The sequence below is a fragment of the Moschus berezovskii genome, chromosome 13 (genome assembly GCF_049115385.1).
Source record: "Moschus berezovskii isolate FMDL1 chromosome 13, NW_MosBer_1.0, whole genome shotgun sequence".
Taxonomy (NCBI): Eukaryota; Metazoa; Chordata; class Mammalia; order Artiodactyla; family Moschidae; genus Moschus; species Moschus berezovskii.
The window spans coordinates 34,010,590-34,032,913 of NC_142472.1; the positions used below are offsets into that span (position 1 = coordinate 34,010,590).

The 22,324-nt window shown below is 40.2% G+C and overlaps 1 protein-coding gene across 15 annotated transcripts in view; it reads right to left on the reverse strand.

The window, feature by feature from the left end:
- Nucleotides 1–22,324, reverse strand: part of SCEL (sciellin) — a 127,352-nt gene that overhangs the window by 64,630 nt on the left and 40,398 nt on the right. For 14 of the 15 annotated variants that reach the window (XM_055426517.2, XM_055426523.2, XM_088842668.1 and 11 more), the window contains 4 exons: nucleotides 9,253–9,333; nucleotides 6,771–6,836; nucleotides 4,404–4,463; nucleotides 530–574 (listed from right to left, as the gene is read on the reverse strand). In XM_055426517.2, the coding sequence (XP_055282492.2) occupies nucleotides 530–574; nucleotides 4,404–4,463; nucleotides 6,771–6,836; nucleotides 9,253–9,333 (252 nt within the window). The remainder of the gene's footprint in view (nucleotides 1–529; nucleotides 575–4,403; nucleotides 4,464–6,770; nucleotides 6,837–9,252; nucleotides 9,334–22,324) is intronic. The other variant, XM_055426510.2, reaches the window with a different exon arrangement.

The following is a 22,324-nucleotide window of genomic DNA, read 5'->3' on the forward strand; positions in this document are numbered from 1 at the left end:
ATCAGATCTATGAACTTATTTGACATTTGCTTTGTTTCTCCTTCACTCTGGTACCTACTTATGTCGTGCATTAGTGGGCCAAGTAACAGAGAAAGAACTAAAATTGCACTTCAAGTTTCAGTTAATAAGATCTTTAAATTATGCAATTACAAATGATTCAAAATAAGCAGATAATATTAACTAAGAAAATGAGTGGGGTTTGTAGTGATTAAACTAAAAGCATTGAGTGACCAAATGAAACTATTTACATACTAATACAATAGAAGTTCAGGAAGATAAATGTGTTTATATTTATAACTGCTTTACTAAACAATGGTGTATGAAAATCAATGACACTTTAATATTAGTACCTTTTAATTGTAATAACCATTTGTCACAATGATGAAATGAAGATTTCCTCAAGCTTTTTGTTCAGGATTGGTAGGACTCTTTTGACTAGCCCAGTATATGGGTCCTTGTGCTCAAAACTACTGAAAAGTACAGAAGCGAATTCAGTAATAAAGCAAAAAAAAAAAAAAAAATACCTTACCTATTCAAACTTTTGTTCATTTTGATGAGATTATCCAATTCTTCACTTTGGGAAGAGAAAGAATATCTCCCATCAGTAAAAGTCAGGGACAGATTCAGCTTAAAACAATTATTCCTGAGTTTTCTGAAGTTCAAAAAACATCCCACCTTCATCATCCATGAAAAACATGTCTATCTTCCAAAGCTCTCCTCAGACAGACCTTTCTGCAACAAATCTTTCCCAGGCCTTTAAGTGAATAGAGATCCCTACACTTTTGGAAGCCTTGCAGTGTTTTGAGTTTTTATATCTCCTTTATGGTAATTACCTCGCTATACTTTGTAACATATTAGGTTGGCCAAAAAGTTTGCTTAATTTTAAGTAAAAATAAGACGTGTTTTTCAAATTCACCAAGAATTTTATTGAATAACATATTCACTAACCAAACTTTTTGCCCAACCCAACAACAGTCACACAATTGTCTCCTTTCTTCTACATATATGAGTGTGAGTGTACATAGAGAGAAACACAGACACATTCACACATTCCCACACCACTTAAAATGTAGAACAGTTTTATATTGGAGCCTCTTCAGTGCTTAATCCTGAGTTTAAGCACAGTAGATGCTTAATACAAGGTCAAATTGCATCAAAAAATACAGGTATGTTCACTTATTATACATTCTATCTTTGCATAATGTGCTTGCACAGAGAAAATTTTGGAAAACACTTGTTTATCAGTAAGTCTGGTCTCTTTCTTGAATTCTACTCTCCCCCATTCCAGGTCAGCTAGATTTGCTCTCCTGTTTTTGTATTTGAGAATGGTGAAATCTATTGGCTGCTTCTTCAGGAGCTATCTGTTTAAGCCAAACCCCTGGGTTCTGGAATATTCCTTAGCTCGGCCCTCTCCCCCAAGAAGAAGGCTGGAGTGGTTTTTCCTTCCCATTTGCGCCTCACAGAACCTCCTCCCCTCATCCCTTCTATCCACCTGCTTTACCCTCATTTCTCTTGCCTTCCTCATCCAGTTTTCCAGTTCATAAATCTTGGTTCTCTCTTCTTCCTGCCCTAGAATCACACATTTCCCACACTTCCTCAATGTTCCTCTTTCTTTTTGAGTCATCACTGGCGTAGACCAGGAGGCCAAGTAGGTAGGTAGACGTTCAGGTTCCCAAATCAGGGATACTTGGATTCCAATCCAGGCTTTACTGCTTATTACTTGGTGACTCTGGGTGAGTTGTCTAACCTCTTGCTCGTTCAATTTTTTTCAGTTGCAAAATAAGAATACTAATTGTCCCCACCTCAGAAAAGAACTAATAAGTTAATGAATAGAAAGTGATTAGTGTGATGCCTAGCATGGCATAAACTCTCAATTAATTTTGGCAATTATAGTAAACAGTTCCCAGTCAATGTTAATGTTTTCATTTTTAAAATGCTCGCTATATTTATTTTTTAAAATGAATTTAGAGGCACCAAGACTTTGGCTCAACTCTAGAGAGGTATAGTCACTGAATCACTAATGTGATTGGAGATGCCTGGTACAGCAGATCACCAGAATAGTTACTGGGATGGTCCTCTTAGGGACCTGAAAAACTTATTCAATCAACGGCCATCACAGAGATGAATCCTTTCAAGCAATATTGTGTATTCAATGGTAGAGTCAAAGGCTAAGAACAAATATAGAAATGTGAAAGTTGCTGATCCTGACAAAAAATGGATTAATGTTCTATCCTTGCATGGGACAAACGTTACCCAGACCCTGGCACAAGGCTATATTGTCATCTCTTATTTGAAATTCTACCTTCCAACTCTGAGGCTACAAATCTGTTCCCCGTCCCCTAGGGAAAGAGCAAGCTCCAAACCATTTCGCTCCAAACCTTCCTGTCTGGTGAGTCACAACCATGAGGTCATCAGGATTTGGGGTTCCACAAGAAAATTAGCATAGACCATGAGAAGACACTCCGTGGAAAATTAAGTAAAATGGGGACTGCATTGTGAATGAAGAAGCTGAGCTTTTAAAATGGCATCAAGTTGATGAAAGCTTGGATATTAAGTTTCACCACTGCATTTGCAACAAATTAAATGCTCTTAGTCAGATAGGAGTAATAGTCCATTTCCCAAAGGATTACTACAAAGTAACTCAGATAAAAATAAAAGCTGTATCGAGTCCCTAGATATAGCCCACAGCATCAGACATTTCCCCTGGTCCCCGTCAACGTAGCAGCTTCTCCCTGTGAAGAACATATCTGGCTGTGGAATTTGTGTATCCTGGTGAGGGAGAGGGGACAGGAAAGTTAACCCAACTGAAGCTCTCACTGTTTTTGTTTGACTGGTGCCAAACCGTAATTGCCCTTCGGCATCACTCACCTATCTCTCCCTTAAACAGCTGTCAAAAAATTATCCAGTCCGAAAAACTGTTCAATCCCCCATAAAAATATTACCTCAAACAAAAATAAATTAATAAAATAAGAAATCCAGACACTTAGACAATGGAAGAAATGAAAATGAAAAATTCAGGATACTTTCCACCGTCTCTGTCCAAATTTAGACTGTGTCCATGAGTTGCAGAGAAGAGCTCACCGTCACTTCTGTGACTTCTCTTCAGGTCTTTGAGCTGGCAATCCTAACAACCCTCTTAGCACTGCTAACTTCCACTGAACAAGGAAAAAAAATATGTAGTATATAAACATTCCATTTATACCCAGGGTTTTCTCACTGCTCAGCATTGTCTTACCATTATCCACTATATAAACACTTCTGCTTTGAACAAAAGCATTGTGTTAGACTTTACAGATGACAGATGGTGAGAAAGACAAAATATCTGCTCTAGGAGATTAAAGAGATAACGAAGAAGAGACATTTACATAAATACCACAGAACAATACTAAATACGATTAGCTGTTATGTAACTTGAATAATAGGACTCTAATCTCTTAAGGAGGCATAAGTCACATCTCACTGGGTCACTCACTTGGTAAAGACCTCACAGAGGCGTTGGTATCTGATCTGAATCTTGAAAAATGGGTAGAACTTGAATGTATTGATACAGTGGCCTTGAGGCTGGAAAAGGCCTCATGAATAGAATGGTATAAACAAAGGCAGAGGCTCTGGAAACTTCAGAAAGGAAGTGGTTTAATTTGGTATTGAATGTAGGATAAATGGAACTGGTGAAGTCCGAAATTGCTAAGGAATGTTAGGTCAGAGTCAGGTTAACAAAGGCATTGCATGAAGTTGTATGCAATTGACTAGGCCATGGGAAGCCAAGTAGAGTGATTTTTCAAGCAGAACCATAGAAAGAAAACTCCAGCAGTGATGGGTAGTAATGGTTTAGTGGGAGAAGAGACTGGAGGAGTGTAAGTCAGTCTGAATAGCTACTCTGATAACCTGTGATGGAACCAATGAGGGTTTGAATTGGGTGAGACCACGGGGGCCTGCAGGGCACTTTAGACATTTAATCCATACATGCCTGATACGACATAGAGGGGTCAAGATGGAAGAATCGAAAATGAGTCCAGAAAGGTGAGCGTGCTTGAACGAAAGAATACAGAGAAGACAGGAAATACCGCATTTGGGGAGGAAATAACCTAGGACATTCTATATGGGGAGATGGATAAGCACAGATCCGGGTCAGAACGTAAATACAGGACTGGGGGGTTGGAGCAAGGTCACCACCATGAGCATCACTCCACAGAAGAGAAAGCGGAGAAAGAAGAGTGTCCGTCAGGGTCAGTATTACCCATTTCTCGGGAACACTCAACTAAAGACTGACTCTCTTCCTTCAAATTATGTATAATAAGCAGCATCAGGATTTCGTTCATATCTGGAAGATTTAAAGGTACTAGCTAAACATTTTTGAAACAAAAAGAAGAAAAATGCAAGTTCAAAACCTCTTGAGCGCTCACCCCTTGTTAGTTTTCTGAAGCGAAGTGGCCACTTTGACAATGTTCTCCAGATCCTGACTCCTTTAAACAATGAAAAATAAACTCAAGTCAATGACAACTGAGCTATGCTTAAAGGAACTAAAGTATCTGTGTTCCATGAAGAAAGCAAAAGTCCATATGTTATCAGAAATTACTGACTTTAACTGAGTAACAATAGCCTATCACATCAGCTCACAGCACTCACACACACGCACATGTACACGCCAGTCACTCCACCCGGGCATTGCCTCTGCCACCTAGTGCTCACTGAAATAATCACAGTTTCTCCTAAAGACGTATATCAACTATGTGCAAGTTACGTACTTAAAAAGGATACGGGGGAAACATTCAGTTAACTGCACAAGTAAACACAGTATGTTCAGAAGTTTTTCTGTCAAGCAGAGGACATTATAATGTCACTGAGCATACATTATACATAACATTATAATGACACTGAGCATCCATCCTTGGGCTTCCCTGGTGGCTTAGATGGTAAAGAATCCACATGTCAATGCAGGACACCTGGATTTGATCCCTGGGTTGGGAAGATCCCCTGGAAGAAGGGAATGGCAACCCGCTCCATTATTCTTGCCTGGAGAATCCCATGGACGGAATAGCGTGGCAGACTACCACTCATGAGGTCACAAAGAGTCAGACATGACTGAGCGACTAACAGTTTCAGTTTTCAAGGAATATTGAGCAACATATTCAGAAGATCAATTAACTCTTTATCTGAAGTGAAAGTATCTGTTTTCTTAGGTTTCCAAAGGGAAAGAAAATACATTTAAAACTGTAGGGTATGTGGAATCACCTGACATGTAATGGACTTAAATCTCTAGGTCATGAAAAGGAATAATTAGAGAAAACCTTTTAGGTTTACCTGAATTAAGACTTGTGTCTCATACACAATACTGTACCTGGGTGGATTCATGTCAATGTATGGCAAAACCAACCAGTATAATATTGTAAAATAATTAGCCTCCAATAAAAAAAAGTTAAAAAAAATTTAAAAAGAAAGTTAACAGAGTTCCATGAAGAAAGAATTTTGTACTCAAGTAAATTTAGGAAACATAACAGACTTTCAGAGATTTGGAATGCACATATATGCACACTGAAGGCTCTGGAAATTCATGATAGAGAAATCTATTCCCCTGTGTTTCCTAAATGTGTTGGCCTTTAAATGCCTTTCCCAGAACATTCATTGATATCTTGTGGCACATGGGACGTACTGTAGATACAACGTCACTAGGTACAAGGTACTCCCCCAAAAGGTAAAGTATCTGTGTGACGTAAGTCTAAGAGTCACGGGGGATAATAAAGAAAAAAAAAAACGTACATAAAGTTTTGCACTTTGAAAAATGTTTTCAGTTAAAAGAATTGTTTAAAATAAAGATTTATTATAATGGTTAAGGTGGTAAATGAAGATGGGCTTCCCAGGTGGCTCTAGTGGTAAAGAACTCACCTGCCAATGCAGGTAGACGTAAGAGACAGCGGTTTGATACCTGGGTTGGGAAGACCCCCTAGAGAAGGGAATGGCAACCCACTCCAGTATTCTTGCCTGGAGAAGCCCATGGACAGAGGAACCTGGAGGGCTACAGTTCAGGGGGTCGCAAAGAGTCAGACACAACTGAAGTGACGTATCCCACATGCACAAGATGGTAAATTAATGTTGTGATTTTTACCATAAAAAAAAACCTGGTTTATCATATTGGTTGACTTATAAAATAACATTGTTCAAAATCTAATTTCAAAAATAGTATTTTTTCAAATAAATAAATAAAGATACATCTAAAACAAATACTAAACTAGATGGGATGTTTAAGACAATAGGTGTAAACCAGGACTGTCATGGGGAAATCTTACTCAAAAGCATCAATACAATTTGTAAGCCTTTTACTGATGGTGCAGGAGAAGCTCAGTGACCTTATCATACAGCCAATTCCAAGCAAAGGTTTTGTAGACGTTCGATCAGATGATTGTATTTCTACCTATTCCCTTACACATCAACACCAGCTTACACATTACACATCAACACCAGCTATGTCATAGACTCTGGGACAAGTGTCAGGAATAAAGAGAGATTTTTCCTGTCTTAAGGGGTTTGATCTTATTCTGTTATCATATTCAGGGAATTTTGGTTGTTCTTAATGTAATACTTAGAAATAGCAATAAAAGGAATAAAATTCTCTAAGTACATATAAAAATATTTATCACCCACTATTGAAGTCAGCTGGAAAACTGATTTTGTCTGTTTTATTAATTTCATGTATGTTTCAGTGTTCTAATAAAGCATTCTTTATCATTTATACAGTTACATAGATATAGAGATATCAGGATAGATCATTGTACCTTATATTTCTTTCAGCAGATCTGTTGGCTTCTGTATATACACTTGGTTTAGCTGGATATACCTGTCTATATTTTTCAAATTAAAGATAATGTCTGTTAGGTAAGAAAACACTTCTCTGTTAAATTTAAGTTGATGAGAAAACATTTACATTCAAAGAGATGAAAGTGTGCTTGCTGGAATAATAGCACTATGGAAATAAACTTCTAAATATGTTCATGTTCATTTATTTTAGTTTTCAGTCATCAATAAAGCACTTATCTTTATTAGATAAATACACTTATCTCTATTAAATAATGAGACAATGTTTTTAAATAGTAAAAATCATGTTTTGCTAGGTGTCAGAGGAACATCTTTTTCTCGAAGACTCATCCCATTTGAATACTATCAAAAAATATGTTTGCTCAGATAATATTTAGATAAACACGTTCATTTTTCCAGCACACCCACCACATTGGGAATGACCACACTGAGTTGTTAGAATTAAATTTTACAATGTTAGGTTCTGTAACAATTTGTGGTATAAGGCTTTTCTCGGTTTTTTTTCTAAGTATCTAATTGACCTACTTACACATTCTTGCTTGTTCTCAAGAAACTAAATTCAGCTATTTTTGTACTCCTGAGGACATGTGTTAATTACATAGGAAACACTTCCCTTTCATATTCTTTCATTAAAATCATCTTGCTGTGATTAAAGTAATCAGGGTTTAAAACATGCAAGTTGTCCTCATTTTATATTTAAGATCATTTGTGGAAGAAATAAATTAGAGTAGTAAAAACAGATTAGACCAGTTCTGATGAAATTTAGCTTCTTTTAAATCTATTCAATTCACTACTCTAGAATCCAAGGTTTTAAATTCAGGAGGTACTAACATCAACTTTTTTTTAGCCCTCTAAAAAATCCTATTCACATTAATATTAAATTGCTCAATACTGTCAAAGTAAAAGGAAAAATAATATAAGATAGAAAGCCTGTAAAGTTATTTTCAAGTGTTTAATTATAACCATCATGCAGATTAAAAGTTATAAATCTAGCCTATATGTTTCATTAATTCAATGAAGAAGAATTTTTTTAACATTAAAAAAATTTATCATCTCCTCCTAAGGACAAAATTTCAAAGATCCTGTGACATTTCAGTGAATAGAAATTCAGACCTGAGTTTTTAACACATGAGGTTGAAAGCCTAAAGCTACATAGCCCTGTCACGCAATCAGCATTTTCTGGCCAAAGTTATCCTCTTAATGAAGAATAGTTTTCCAATAGTCCTACATGTTGTCAAAAAAATCACCATCAAAAAGTAAAAATACAAAAGAATCAAAGGCAGGCCATCAAGCGAATCTAATGAATTCAGTCTTCACTGAGACACCATTTAAAAAATCTCTCAACAATAACGGAAATGTGCTGTGTAGGTCTTGGAAAATAGCTTGAGATTGGTAAACTGTTTGCAACATGTGGGGAGGTGCTCAGATCTCCGAATTAGTCTCTAAGTATTTGTTTCTAAGTATTAATTACAGAGCACTGGAGTTTCAATATGGAAAAGCAAGTCTGTCTTTTTTTTTCTTGATTTGGAGGCAAGGAAATTATAACATTTTTCAAAATTTGTTATAGCTGTTAAATAAGTTACAAATGTCTCAATAAGACTAACGAACTACCCAAAGGTATTTTCTAACATACGGGAGGGTTTGAACAGTAACACAAAATTTTAAGAACATCTTTTATTAGAAAATGTAGTTCTTAATGGGAATCTTAACTAGTTAAGAGATATATGTGTATGTGTGTGTATTAATAAATATATATATATATATATACACACATATATTTGTTCTTGTTGCTGTTATTCAGTAGCTAAGTCATATCCAACTCTTTGCAATATATGTACAATATAGATACATATCAATATATAAGAAATATATATATCAATAAATGGGCTTCACTGGTGGCTTAGTGGTAAAGAATCCACCTTCAATGCAGGAGACATGGGTTTGATCCCTGGGTCAGAAAGATCCCTGGGGAAGGAAATGGCAACCTGCACAGTTTTCTTGCCTGGGAAATCCCATGGACAGAGGAGCCTGGCGGATTACTATCCTTGGGGTCACAGAGAGTTGGACACAACTGAATGACTAAACCACCACTGCCGCACATATATACATATATATTTATATACAGGGAGAGAGGGGTTCCTTACATATTGGTTCCCAATACATAAAGTAGAGGAAACCTGAGTATGAACATCTCCTGGGCGTGACTATTGTTCAGTTTCTATTTTGAAAGTCTGTTTCCATAGGACAGGTAGCAGCCATAAGCATCCAGAGGCAAACATAAATACACATTTGTGGGGGAAAATGGAATTAAAGCAGCTTTCCAAGAGCTTCTGCAGTGAACCTGCACAGAAACATACCCATGCTTTGCACAAGTCACAATTCACATGGTGTCATTTCCCTTAAGCTTCATTTTGCAAGAAATTCTGGAATGCTAGGTCTTACCTGTTATCCTGCTTCAGCTGGTTAGGAGATGAAACAGCGCAACTGGGCTTTGGAGGTATTGGAGGGTGAACAGTTGGTTCCCTTTAGAACAGAAAACAGCAGTTCATTTCACCATGGAAACCAGGTAAATTTTAGCATCTATTCACCAAATGCGTTTATTGTCTATGTGAAAATATCTCGTGCGTCTTACAACCCCAGTGCATGAGCTACTGGAAAGGCCAGGATGTTTGGAGTTATAAACTTTAAAGAAGTCAAATCTGTAAATTACAGGAGAGTTCATTTAACTAGATTTTTGGAAACCCTGTCCTCCCCAACTATAGTTTGAAACATTATGTGTACTTTATACAGCTTGGTAATTTACTAGACTATCTCACTCAAGTTGTGATATTTTGGGTCAGCAGCTCATGAGCAGAGTAAATGGTTCCTGGGCGAAATTAACATATAAGCTTCTTTAGGAATTATGTCAACTATCAAGCTGCTATGGAAACAGCAAGAAAGGTTTTCAATTCCATAGACTTTAAGATGAAATTGATTTGAAGCTCTTAACTAAATCCACCTTAAACACTGACAGCACAGGCCAGTTTGATGCTGGCAGAGCTTACAAACAGTCAGCCTAAACTTTCCAACAAAGCACCAAGACAGCCTCTGAAATGGCATGATTTGATCGCCCAGGAACTGAAGCAGGCAATTATGGGCATATTTGGGATGGAGTCAGCACTTGGGTTTCCCTGGTGGCTCAGTAGTAAAGAATCCACTTGCAATGCAGGAGATGCAGGAGACATGGGTTTGATCCCTGGGTTGGGAAAATCCCTTGGAAGAGGGCATGGTTATCTACTCCAGTATTCTTCCCTGGAGAATCCCATGTCCTACAAAGGAGCCTTGCAGACTATAGTCCATAGGATCACAAAGAGTCAGACACAACTGAAGTGATTTATCATGCACACACACAGCACTTTACCCAGGACATGTCACTTCCTTACCCCCGAACTCCCACCCGAGAAGTTCCCCATAACCCTCGAGATAACTTCCATAGAAACACCCTGTGATCTCAACTCTGTACCTCTCTGGCTTCCGCAGTGCACTAGGGAGCATGTAGGCTCTGGAGTTGGGCTGCCTGAATTGCCAGCTGTGTGACAAGAGCCTAAATTATTCCATTTCCTCATTTGTAATAACATTTCCAACAGCACCGTGGGGGTGTTGTTGGGACTGAATGAAATCACGCTTTATTTAACACATTTATTGGTAGCTTTCTACACATGAGACATTCTACAAAGTGGATAATTTCCCTGTTTTCAGAACGTTTTCAATACACAAGTAAATAAATGACAGATGAAGAAAAGTACTAAGAAGAAAATAAAACAGCAAGAGAATATAGTGATGGTGTGGGAACACCTGTATGTGAGGTGAAATATAAGCCAAGACCTGAAGGAAGTGATAAACTGAGCCATGAGGATGTTGGAGAAAGCGTATCATCAGCTTTGAGATGGCATCCAACACTTGAAACTGGATGAGACCGTCCAGGAAGTCAGCCTAGGTAGAGAAGGAAGAGGGCCAAGGGTGGAACCCCTGATCCCAGCAATATTTAGACATCAAGGATATGGGGAGGAAACAGCAAAGGAATCTGAAGAGAAGCAGCTGAAGAGAAAAGAAGAGAAATACGAGTGTGGTGCCAGAAAGTCAAGTGAGACCAGTGTTTCCAGAAGGAGTAACTAGCCTTGCAAGACATTTGACAGATCAAATAAAACTGGGGTGGAGAGTTACCATGGTGTTGGCAATATAGTGGTCACTGATAAACCTGACGAAGGCAGTTTTGATGAAGCAGTAGTGAAAAAAAAGCTTCTAGGAGTGGATCTCAAAGAAAATGGGAGGCAGAGGGCTAGATGTAGAGATTTCTCTTGAGGCACTTTGCAGTGAAGAGGGAAGAGAAAATTGGGAAGCTACCTGAAGGTTGATAGGTCAATGAAGGGTATTAGAGTATGTAGATATGATGATGGAATGATCCAGGGAAGACGGCAAATTTGATGGTGCAGAAGAGCAAGCAGAAAATGCTTAGACACGGGAAGCAAGGAGACGGAGGGCACGTACAGGAAGGTTGTCTTGGAGGCGCAGACAGCGAGCTCATTGAATCCTCTCTTCAATCCCAGAGATAAGTATTCTGCTTCCTCCTATTTTACAGATGAAAAGACGGAGGCACAGAGTGAAAATAAATACCCCGTGATGATACCGCTGGTAAGGGGCAGAGTGCGAAATCCAAACCAAGAAGTCTGGCTCCATAAACCATCTCCCATGATGCTGCCTCTCAAGGACTCTCTGGGCAACACCGATGGCTCCGCTGAAGCCAATGCTCATGGAACTAAAAAAGGCCAATACCCACTGCTTTCTTTTGCCATGTTCAGTTCTTCAGGGGCAGGAACAGATTGAACAGAGAGTGGATTTAAGGAAGCTTCTAATTCAGCCAAGAGAGTGCAATAAAGACCGATGACGAGGGAAGAGAAGGGGTAGGCGAGGAGTGATCACAGTGAAGGACCGTGGGATCTGAGGTGGTCATAGAGGGAAGCGAGGATGTGAAGGGAGAAGGGCTGTGAAAGATGGCGGAATCAATGGACTGGTGGCTGTGGGACTGGGAAACTTCTGGCATCAGAGGACTGGAGGGACTGAACCAGAAAGTGTAGCTAGAAAGTGAGCAGATGGAAAATGGAAGCCAGAACAGGGAAAGCTTTGAAGTTTTGTAGTGTATATGGTTTCTTACAAGGGCAAAATCTGTGGGTGGCTGGGGTAGGGCAATGGACAAGATGACTGGAGAGATCAAACTCAAAGTCCAGGATGGGAAGGATCCATTACACGAATTTGGGAATCACCAGGCATTATGAGGGCTTCCCTGATAGCTCAGTTGGTAAAGAATCCACCTGCAATGCAGGAGATGCCAGTTCAGTTCCTGGGTTGGGAAGATCCGCTGGAGAAGGGATAGGCTACCCACTCCAGTATTCCTGGGCTGCCCTTGTGGCTCAGCTGGTAAAGAATCCGCCTGCAATGTGGGAGACCTAGGCTCGATCCCTGGGTTGGGAAGATCCCCTGGAGAAGGGAAAGGCTACCCACTCCAATATTCTGGCCTAGAGAATTTCAAGGACTATACAGTCCATGGGGTCACAAAGAGCTGAACACGACTGAGTGACTTTTACTTTCAGGCATTATGATGGGAGGCGTGTGGGGAAACAGTTAGCCAAGTGCTGAAGTCCCCACCGAGTGATGGTGACTGACTCAGGGACCTTGAGATGACTCCATTGAAGGAGAGAAGATCACAAGGGGATGGCTTCAAGGAGGACAGGGAGTTTTAGGGAGGAGGGAGAAATAGAAATTAGCAATAAGGAGCAGACAGGATCCCTCCTCTTCCTCCAGACCATACAGTACATGGGATTAGAAGGAAAGCAGCTGTCACTGAGAAGGAGGCTGGGGGAGCAGGGTTCTCTGGGAGAACCCACCCAGGAGGCGAGAGATCATTCAGTCGGAGACGAGAGTGAAGAGGAGTGAGTTTTGACGATAATCGATGCCATATCCAGGAAGGTTCTGCGGACTGGTTTGAGGGGTTGGAATGCCGTAGGGCTGGGTCAGGTTCAGTGACACACAGGGCTCTGCAGGGATGGTCCAGGTGATAAGAAATAATCTGACTGGGGTTCCCATAGGGATCCAGGGCCACAGGGTTGGGGGACATGATGGAATTAGTCCTGAAGCTTTTCTGGCCGAGTGTGGTAGTGAGTCCCTGGGTGAGAGGCAGTGGAGGAGTGGACACAGCGCACAGTGGGTCTTCTGGTTCTTGTGTTGATGGTGGCTTTGAAGCCAGCAAGAGGTAAATGCAAAGCTTCAGAGCAGCGCCTGGCTTAGTATAAGGGTGTGGCTGCTGTTGCTTTCACGCCACGTGAACCCAGCGCTGTAGGGGAGCCAAACCACCAGCATTTCCTAACCCCATCCCACCCCAACACCATGCTCTCTCTCCTCTGGGGCGTACCTCCTGCTCCTTTCTGCCTGGGGAGCCCTCCTTGCCCTTCAGCCTCTGGTTGAGGGGGTTACTGTGCGGAGTGGTCCCCAGTGCTCTGGTGAACGCTCTTCTATGTCTCCCAGAAGTGCACCTTCTTCACAACACATACTGTGCTGGTCTGAGTTGCACATAATTTTTTGTCTCCACCCTGGCTGGACCGAAAGTCCCTAAAAGGATAGTCACACACCAGGTGCTAGGATTGTACACGATGTTGGTGCCCGATGAGGATGTTTTGGAAGAGGGACGGGTTGGCTGAATTTTCATTTGGTGAGAAGGAAAATGGGTATCGAACAGGAGTCTAAAGCTTTGAAAATCTGTTCAAGATTACCTGTCCCATAGAAGTCCATTGTCCGTTGTTGACTCCACTACTGAGTACCTGGTAGCTCAGCTGGTAAAGAACCCACTTGCGATGCGGGAGACCTGGGTTCGATCCCTGGGTTGGGAAGATCCCCTGGAGAAGGGAAAGGCTACCCACTCTAAGATTCTGACCTGAAGAACTCCATGGACTGTATAGTCAACAGGGTGGCAAAGATTCAGGCACAACTGAGCGACTTTCACTTTCACCGAGTACCTGGTGGGCGCTGGGTGCTCAGATGAGTTACTGTGTAATATGATATGCCTGCAAAAAGTAATTTACAGGAAAACACTCTCCCCTTTCTGACCTAATGTCAGATTTCACAATTAGGTGTTCTTTTATTTGTATTGATTGTCATCATCTTCTCTTCTCAAAACATATCCCTGTGTTGTAACAATATAATGTCACTCAAATGGTAATGTGTCTTTCATGCATCCGTGCTGATGAACTGGTTATATGCATCTCTTCCAGGGACAGAGGAAAGGATAAGAAGTTGGTCAGCCCCAGGTATTAATGAGTCTACACAGAGCACTGGATATCTGAAAACAGGCAGGAGAGTAGTAATAAGATGGAAAGGATGATTACAAAAAGGGAGACAAGGGATGGTGCCCAACTTTGCTTATGCCAGAATCACAGTGATAAAAAGCTAAGTTTCTTTCATGTAGAGCAGTGCTAAGTCACTTCAGTCATGTCTGACACTTTTGTAACCCCATGGACTGTAGCCCACCAGGCTCCTCTGTCCATGGGATTCTCCAGGCCAGAATACTGGAGTGGGTTGCCATCTCCACCTCCAGGGGATCTTCCCAACCCAGAGATCAAACCCTTGTCTTTCATGTCTCCTGCATTGGCAGGTGGGTTCTTTACCACTAGCCCCACCTGGGAAGCCACTAAGCCCTCAAAGAGGCCGGAAAATATTGCCTGGGTGTGTCTGAGAGGCAGAGATGAGCAGAGAAGAAGATCTGGGTGAACAGGAAGGAGATGGTTTGGGGAAATAAAAGTCAGGTGTGCATTTGTGAAGGCCAAGAAAAGCAGAGAAGCGAGATTAATGCATTTACACCCCTGCTGGGCTGGGCCAGGGCAAGGCCACGCTGACTTCAGTCCACCTCAAAGGAGCTTTTTTGCATCTCTGCAGTGACAGACACAGATGACAGAACCCCAGCCCTGGGGGCACTGAGAGCCATCATTCATGCTGAGCCAGGAACTGGAGGCCATGCCAAACGGGGGAGGGGTTGGGGCTTTAGAATGCGAGAGCGAGGCAGGAAGCTGTGGCCTGGAATGTTTCGAAGAGACAAAAACAAGAGACATTCATGTGGAATGATCCTGTTTAAACACCACTTTGAGAGGCGCTGTTTAAGCTTGGAGAGTTGACCCTGGTTCTCTCCTCTGTCTTTCCCTCCAGCCTGTAAGACCTTCCACAGGGTTGATGATGCCACACTAGATGCTATAATTGTAAAAAATAACTTCCAGGAATCAAAAGGCAGCTTTCCTGGGCAACATCTGAAAACCTGCAGATTGTAGCCTGAAGGCCGGAGCTAATAGAAATAACACTGTCAACCTGTTTATGTTCCATCATTTTCATGCTGCTGCTGCTGCTAAGTCACTTCAGTCATGTCCAACTCTGTGTGACCCCATAGACGGAAGCCCACCAGGCTCCCCCTTCCCTGGGATTCTCCAGGCAAGAACACTGGAGTGGGTTGCCATTTCCTTCTCCAATGTGTGAAAGTGAAAAGTGAAAGTAAAGTCGCTCAGTCGTGTCTGAACCTTAGCGACCCCATGGACTACAGCCTACCAGGCTCCTCCATCCATGGGATTTTCTAGGCAAGAGTACTGGAGTGGCTGGCCATTGCCTTCTCCGATCATTTTCATAAGCTCCTGCAAAGGTCACTTCTTTGTGTTATGGCTTTTTTGGAAAACATGCTTGGCTCTGTGACTTGTGTTCCAGAATGACTTTGTGAAGAATGTTTCTATGACTCAACACAGGTCAGGGTTGAAAGAATAATTGACTCTTAAAAACTGATGGTGAGTTTTGTTTTTACTTTGCATTATGCTTAGCTGTTGTAGTCTGCCAGTAGAATTCTTCCAACAATAGCAAAGGAAATGGAACTTACATTTTTTGAGTTTCAGTAACATGTCAACTTGTCCAAGCTGACATACTTCTCACATACTTAATTTTATTTAGCCCATGTATTTATCCTGTGAAATGTGTGTGTGTGTGTATGTGTGTACAAAGTATGCTGCTGCTGCTGCTGCTAAGTCACTTCAGTCGTGTCCGACTCTGTGTGACCCCATAGACGGCAGCCCACCAGGCTCCCCCGTCCCTGGGATTCTCCAGGCAAGAACACTGGATCTAGAGTTTATTTTTTTCACTGAGTCTCAAAAAAGGTAAGCAATTTGCCCTGGGTTACACTGGTAGTAAGTGACTCAGCCAAGGTTCTAACCTAATCTTACTCATGTCTAATCCCATTTTTCTCCTCTATATCAGGCATCCGCTTGGTCTGTGGCCTGTCAGGAACTGGGCTGCAGAGCAGGAGGTGAGTGGTTGGCTAGTGAGTGAAGCTTCATCTGTATTTACAGTTGCTCCCCATCACTCACATTACTGCCTGAGCTTCACTCCTGTCAGATCAGCAGAGACATAATAGATTTAATGCACTTGAATCATCCTGAAACCATCCCCCCTCCCTAGTCCATGGAAAAATTATCTTCCACGAAACCTGGTGCCAAAAATGCTGGGGACAGCTGCTCTCTGTTGTACTGTATTAAACCATTATTCTTCCAGGTATTTCCAATGAAAATCTAATAACAATAAGAGATCCTGTATTATTTGCTTGCCCAAAGGTGTCAGTTCAAAAGCACTTATTCCAAAACTGCTCTAGTTATTATGTTAGGACATATAACAAGCAAAGTTGGGCATTCAAGACTAGAAAAGGTTTGATGTGGTCCATGGTCTCAAACAGCTTGCAGAATGCAAGGCATTCTAAAGATTTCAGAGAATAATCTTTCAATTATTTGTTCAAAAGCATGATTGCTCTAACAGTGTCTTACTTTCAGTGGCCAGGGACCATTTCAATGAACCACACCATAACAAAGGGCATGCATTGAACAAAAATTGCAGAGACCTAGGCTTTAGACTTGGAGAAGGAAATGACAACCCACTCCAGTATTCTTGCCTGGAGAATCCCAGGGATGGGGGAGCCTGGTGGACTGCCGTCTGTGGGGTTGCACAGAGTCGGACACGACTGAAGCGACTTAGCAGCAGCAGCAGCAGGCTTTAGACTAGTTTTGCCGCTGACTTCCAGTTTGATCATGGAAAGAACACTGATCCTCTCTGAAGAATCTGATTCTTCATTTATAAAAGGATGAGACTGGTTCAGATCTGTAGTTGGCAAACGACTACACGACCATGGGAAGGCAGAATAATGCAAGGGATCTTCAGTTCCACAGTAGTCGTGAATACTCCTTGCTGTGCGCGAAGTACCCTGAATGTTCATATACTGCACTTTCTAAATGTATGAATATTCAGTTGTGGTTAATAAAATTTAAATAGCATAATTTAAGAGCACAAATAAACTTCAGCTTCCAATAGACACAGAGGGATGGAAATTTTCAAGTGTTGCTGAATTCATAGCAGCACATTTTGAACTAACTTTCTCCTCATTCTATTAAAATACTTTTAAAAAATAACAAATCCTGACTCAGGTTTATGTTTTAATTATTTTGAATAAATATAATCAGTATTCTAGGCATTCAGATACAATTTTAAAATCACTATACTTTGACATTTTACTGAGTGTTTTAGACTCTTAGTTTTTGCAAAACGGCTTCTAGTTAATACAAGAAGATGTTTGTTGTGATAAATAATTTAATATAATGATTTAATTTAGGGTGACAGCAAACTTCATAGAAGGTTTGGGACCAATAGAGTTAAAAATGTTGCAGCATAATTAGAAAAGCTACATTTTACCATTTATAGTTACAGATGGAAAAATATAACTGTAGTGCAAGGTTGCCATAGCAACCCACTTCTCAATCAGAATTTTTTTTCCTCCTTCATATCTACCAGTCAGCTAAATGGAAGTGAAAACCACTGAAAGAGAAGAGATTGAAACAAATATGGATGAGAAATTATGAAAGTATGTAGCAAGCATTTCACAATATGGTGATTTCCTGAATGTGTTTCACTACTTTAATTTTATTAGATATTATACAATTTATATTCTGTCTTTGGAAATGATTGCAGAAAAAAACACATTGGTTTTGTTTTTTTTGGTGGTGCTGGTGGTTTGCTTCATTGTTGCTCCAGAATCACTATAATGAATAACACTGTAAACATTCATATTGTCTGTTAAGCAACTGCTACCTAAATCTGGCTTCCATGAGTTTCTTAAATTAGCTTCATATGCCATCAAAGCACTGTATCTCTGCGTCACCTAAATACTAAGGCATATGCACTTAAATTTACTGTAAACAGAACACCAAGAGTTAAAGGTGGGTTCTAAATTCAGAAGCGAATTTAATATTAACTTCCTAGAAATGCTGCATCTGTATTTTATTGTGATTTGACTGAGCACTTCTCACGAATGGCATCTATTATCCACACCATTGGCTCAATTTCTGGCATATGTTATCACTCTTTTAAAGACTCAAAGGTGAGAACAAGTTTAAGAACTTGAGAAATTAAGATAGACACTAGTGATTGCTGACAAACTGCTTTACGTCAGGCTTTCTGATAAATCTTAAAATGAAACAAGTGGAAAAGGAAAAGTTTTCACTGGCTCTGACCTTCTAATAATTTTCCATATTGATGACACATGTATTTCTTTTATATGTATTTCAGAATCTCAAATACATAGAGCTCAAATTACATTACACCAAAACATTAAAACAGAAGTAATATTCTGAAATAATGAAAGGGATTTGAACATGGGAATGGGGGTAAACCAGTGATCACAGAGGAAGGAGAGACAGATCAATTCAATGAGGAACAAAAGCTGTAGAGCTAAAATTTGATTCAGTCCTGATTAAAATGAAAAGTAACTATAGGTTCTGATGGCAGTTGAAAAGAGGATTTCAGAGGAAATAATCTTGTTGACAGATTGACAGGCTTCCCTGGCAGCTCAGCTGGTAGAGTGTCCACTTGCAGTGCAGGAGACCCTAGTTTGATTCCTGGGTTGGGAAGATCCCCTGGAGAAGGGATAGGCTACCCACTCCAGTATTCATGGCTTCTCTTGTGGATCAAATGGTAAAGAATTCGTCTGAATGCAGGAGACCTGGGTACAGTCTCTGGGTTGGGAAGATCCCCTTGAGGACAGCTCAGCAACTTGCTCCAGCCAGTATTCTTGCCTGGGGAATCCCCATGGACAGAGGAGACTGTGCTCTGACAGAGGTGGGCTACAGTCCAGGGGGTTGCAAAGAGTTGGACATGACTGAGTGACTAAGCACAGCACACACAGCACATACAGGTTGGTCATTCAAAACCCTGTGCTAGAGTTTTCCCTTCTCAACAAGAGAAGAAAGAGATCAGAGAACATTTACATCCAGGGACTAAGGAGTTACCTTAGAAATCAGCTAGAAAGAGTTTTATTTAAGTTCAGAACTTTACCTGCTGTGTTTTACTACCATAAATTACAGCTTCTTTCTCTACTTGTTATATCAGAAAGGGGGCAAGAGACTTTCAGAGATATTTGACCCTTAATTCCAAAATTTTGTTTGATCACCAGATCTTAACCTTCTCATTGCAAGACTAATGTGTGTCATACATAAAATGATACTTGTTTTAAGAAACTGCTTTTTTTCTTTAGCTCTACTATATAGTTATATTAGAAAATTTAACTTGCTCATTTAAAATCTAGTTGAATTCACCGATGTGATGGACATGAGTTTGAGTAGGTTCCAGGAGTTGGTGATGCACAGGGAAGCCTGGCGTGCTGCAGTTCATGAGGTTGCAAAGAGTTGGACACAACTGAGTGACTGAACTGAATTCACCAACCTTATGTTAATTATATAGACAGAATGAGATGGAGATATATTTCTAGATGTAGCTATAGAAATATCCGTGGCTGTAGACATAAACACAGACTTGTAGAGTTATAGGTACAGATATATATATATAAATATAGAGAAAAGTGTGATATCATGGGTTCTTCTGTTGATTAATAAAAAAGCTTAAGACCCTTTGGGTGCAGCTTACATCATGCCTGTAACAGATTTTAATCCAAACACAACACCACTACAAGTTATCAATCCAAATGCAACTAAGTTTGGTTCTTCCACACTATGCAAATCAAGAAAGAGACAACTGAGGAATGGGGTAGTCTGTGGGGTCAAAGATCACAGAGAGGTTAGAGGGCAAAAACATTCAGGAAAATGACCTCTCCTTGTAATAACTGGGAATGGGTGTGTGGGAGAAAATGAATCTCTGGGAAAGATGAGGTGATGGAAAAATGAGGTTCACAAAATGAACAGAAATGAGACTGAGTGTTGGCATTAAGGGGAAATTCTTTTGCAGAAGAAGAGAAAGGGGAGGAAGGGATGGAGACCAGTGAACAAGTAAAGGTTGAAAGGAAATAAAGTTGGCTTTGGCTATTCGCTAGTATTAAAAAATCACAGTTCTCCATTCTTATCTGTTCTTGACCTATTTCCATCTTCTTTTTGTTCTTCTGGGGACAAAGATCTCTTTTTGCAACCTTTGATTCCTTTTATCATTTAATAAGTGCTTCTAGTTTTTGGCTTCTGCTGAAAAGGCTATGTCTCAGCCCCGAGAATGCGCTGGTCTTAAAGGTGAGAAACAGAAGCAGTACTTTGAGTTGTTCCAAAGAAAAGCACTTTAGAAATCAAAGGCATTGCTATATTGCTATTATTCTCTCCTTTCCCTGAAAGCTTGGCTCTCTGATCCTCGAAGAGAAGTCTTTTGGTCTAGCCATTATATTAATAATCTGTGACTTTAAGACAGGAGTGGATATCTAAATTCATCAACCTTATCCAATAATCTCTATCCCTTAATTCTGGTGCTAGGCATCTGATCCAGAAACCAGAAATAGAAACATTGTAACTTATTTTATCTTCCATGTAAATCACATCCAGCTATGTATAAATTGTAAAGGCATATAGCCAGGCAGTTATCAGTTCTGTGCAAACAGAGATCCATAGCTGAATGGGCACTGAGCACATATGATGTTAGCTCATGAATAACCCTTTCGTATCTTTACACAGTTATATAACAATTGCTTATTATGATGATAATTTACGTGAACAATGGAATAACAAACAAAAGATAAAAATAAGCTATTTGGGAAATAAGTAATAAATGTTTCTAAGTATCATTTACTGTCTATCAAGACAAAATTGGATGGAATATACAGTGGTATCTTACAATAATAGCTTGGGCAGTTCCATGAAAAGTACCACTCATGGAAAAATATCTAAACACAGCCTGAGGAGAAAGGAGGTTATAAATTAGAGACATAATCCATACTTGGCAGTTCATATAATTGGAAATCATCCACAGGTTTAAAAAGATGAACAGGTTTAAAAGGAAAATATTTTAAGAGGTTGGTATAATTCCAAGCTGTGATTATTCAACACGTCCAATAATTTTATACATATGTCATACACATATAATATAATACATATGTACACACACATATATATACAGATGAAGCCAAGCGTATGAAAGACAACTTGAGTTCTTTTTGTCTATTAGTCAACTAAAGTTATTTATGTCCTTATAGATTCAACTTAAATTATAAGACATTTATTTTCAAATATACCTATTATTTGGAAATAAAAGACACATTAAAAGCCTGTGCAACAGATGAAAACTTTTGGAAATAAAACAGTCTCATATGAAACAAGGGCACTGCTTCATACCCTCTTTTCAAGTGTTGAATTGGGAAAATGAATTCCATTTAAACACGGAAATATTGGGTGAAGATATTCTAAGGGTTGATGACATGAAAATAATTTTGGATACCTAAAGCAAAACCAGCTTGAAGACCTATTTTTCTTCAAGTGCTAGTGACAACATAGATTATGAGAGGCCTACACTGTGTCTGTTTCACTGAAGTCTTGAGTGTAGGCTCTGTGTTTTGTTCACTGATATCTCCCAAGATCCTAGAGCAATATCTAGCATACAGTAATCACTTATTATTAAATATTTATTAAGTTAAATAGGTGTTGACATTCCCAGTATGGAAATTGTAGAACCAGGTGTTCTCCATATGGTCTCTAATTTAGTTATAATTATAGCTCTCAACAGCAACAAAAAAGTAAAAGCAAACAAACACTACTCATCTGTCACTTTAAGTTTACCAAGAACTTGCCATACACATTCCCATCCTGACATCTGAGTTCATCAGAGCAAAAATGACTGTGCCCCAGAGCCCACACTGGGGCCCCACCTAGTGATGGCCCCTGTTCTCTCCCCTGCCCCCCTTACAGATTGAATGATGTCCTCTCCAAATTTGTTTGGAAATAGGGACATTCAGTTCAGTTCAGTTCAGTTCCGTCGCTCAGTCATGTCCAACTCTCCACGACCCCATGAATCACAGCACGCCAGGCCTCCCTGTCCATCACCAACTCGTGGAGTTCACTCAAACTCATGTCCACAGAGTCGGTGATGCCATCCAGCCATCTCATTCTCTGTCGTCCCCTTCTCCTCCCGCCTCCAACCGTTCCCAGCATCAGAG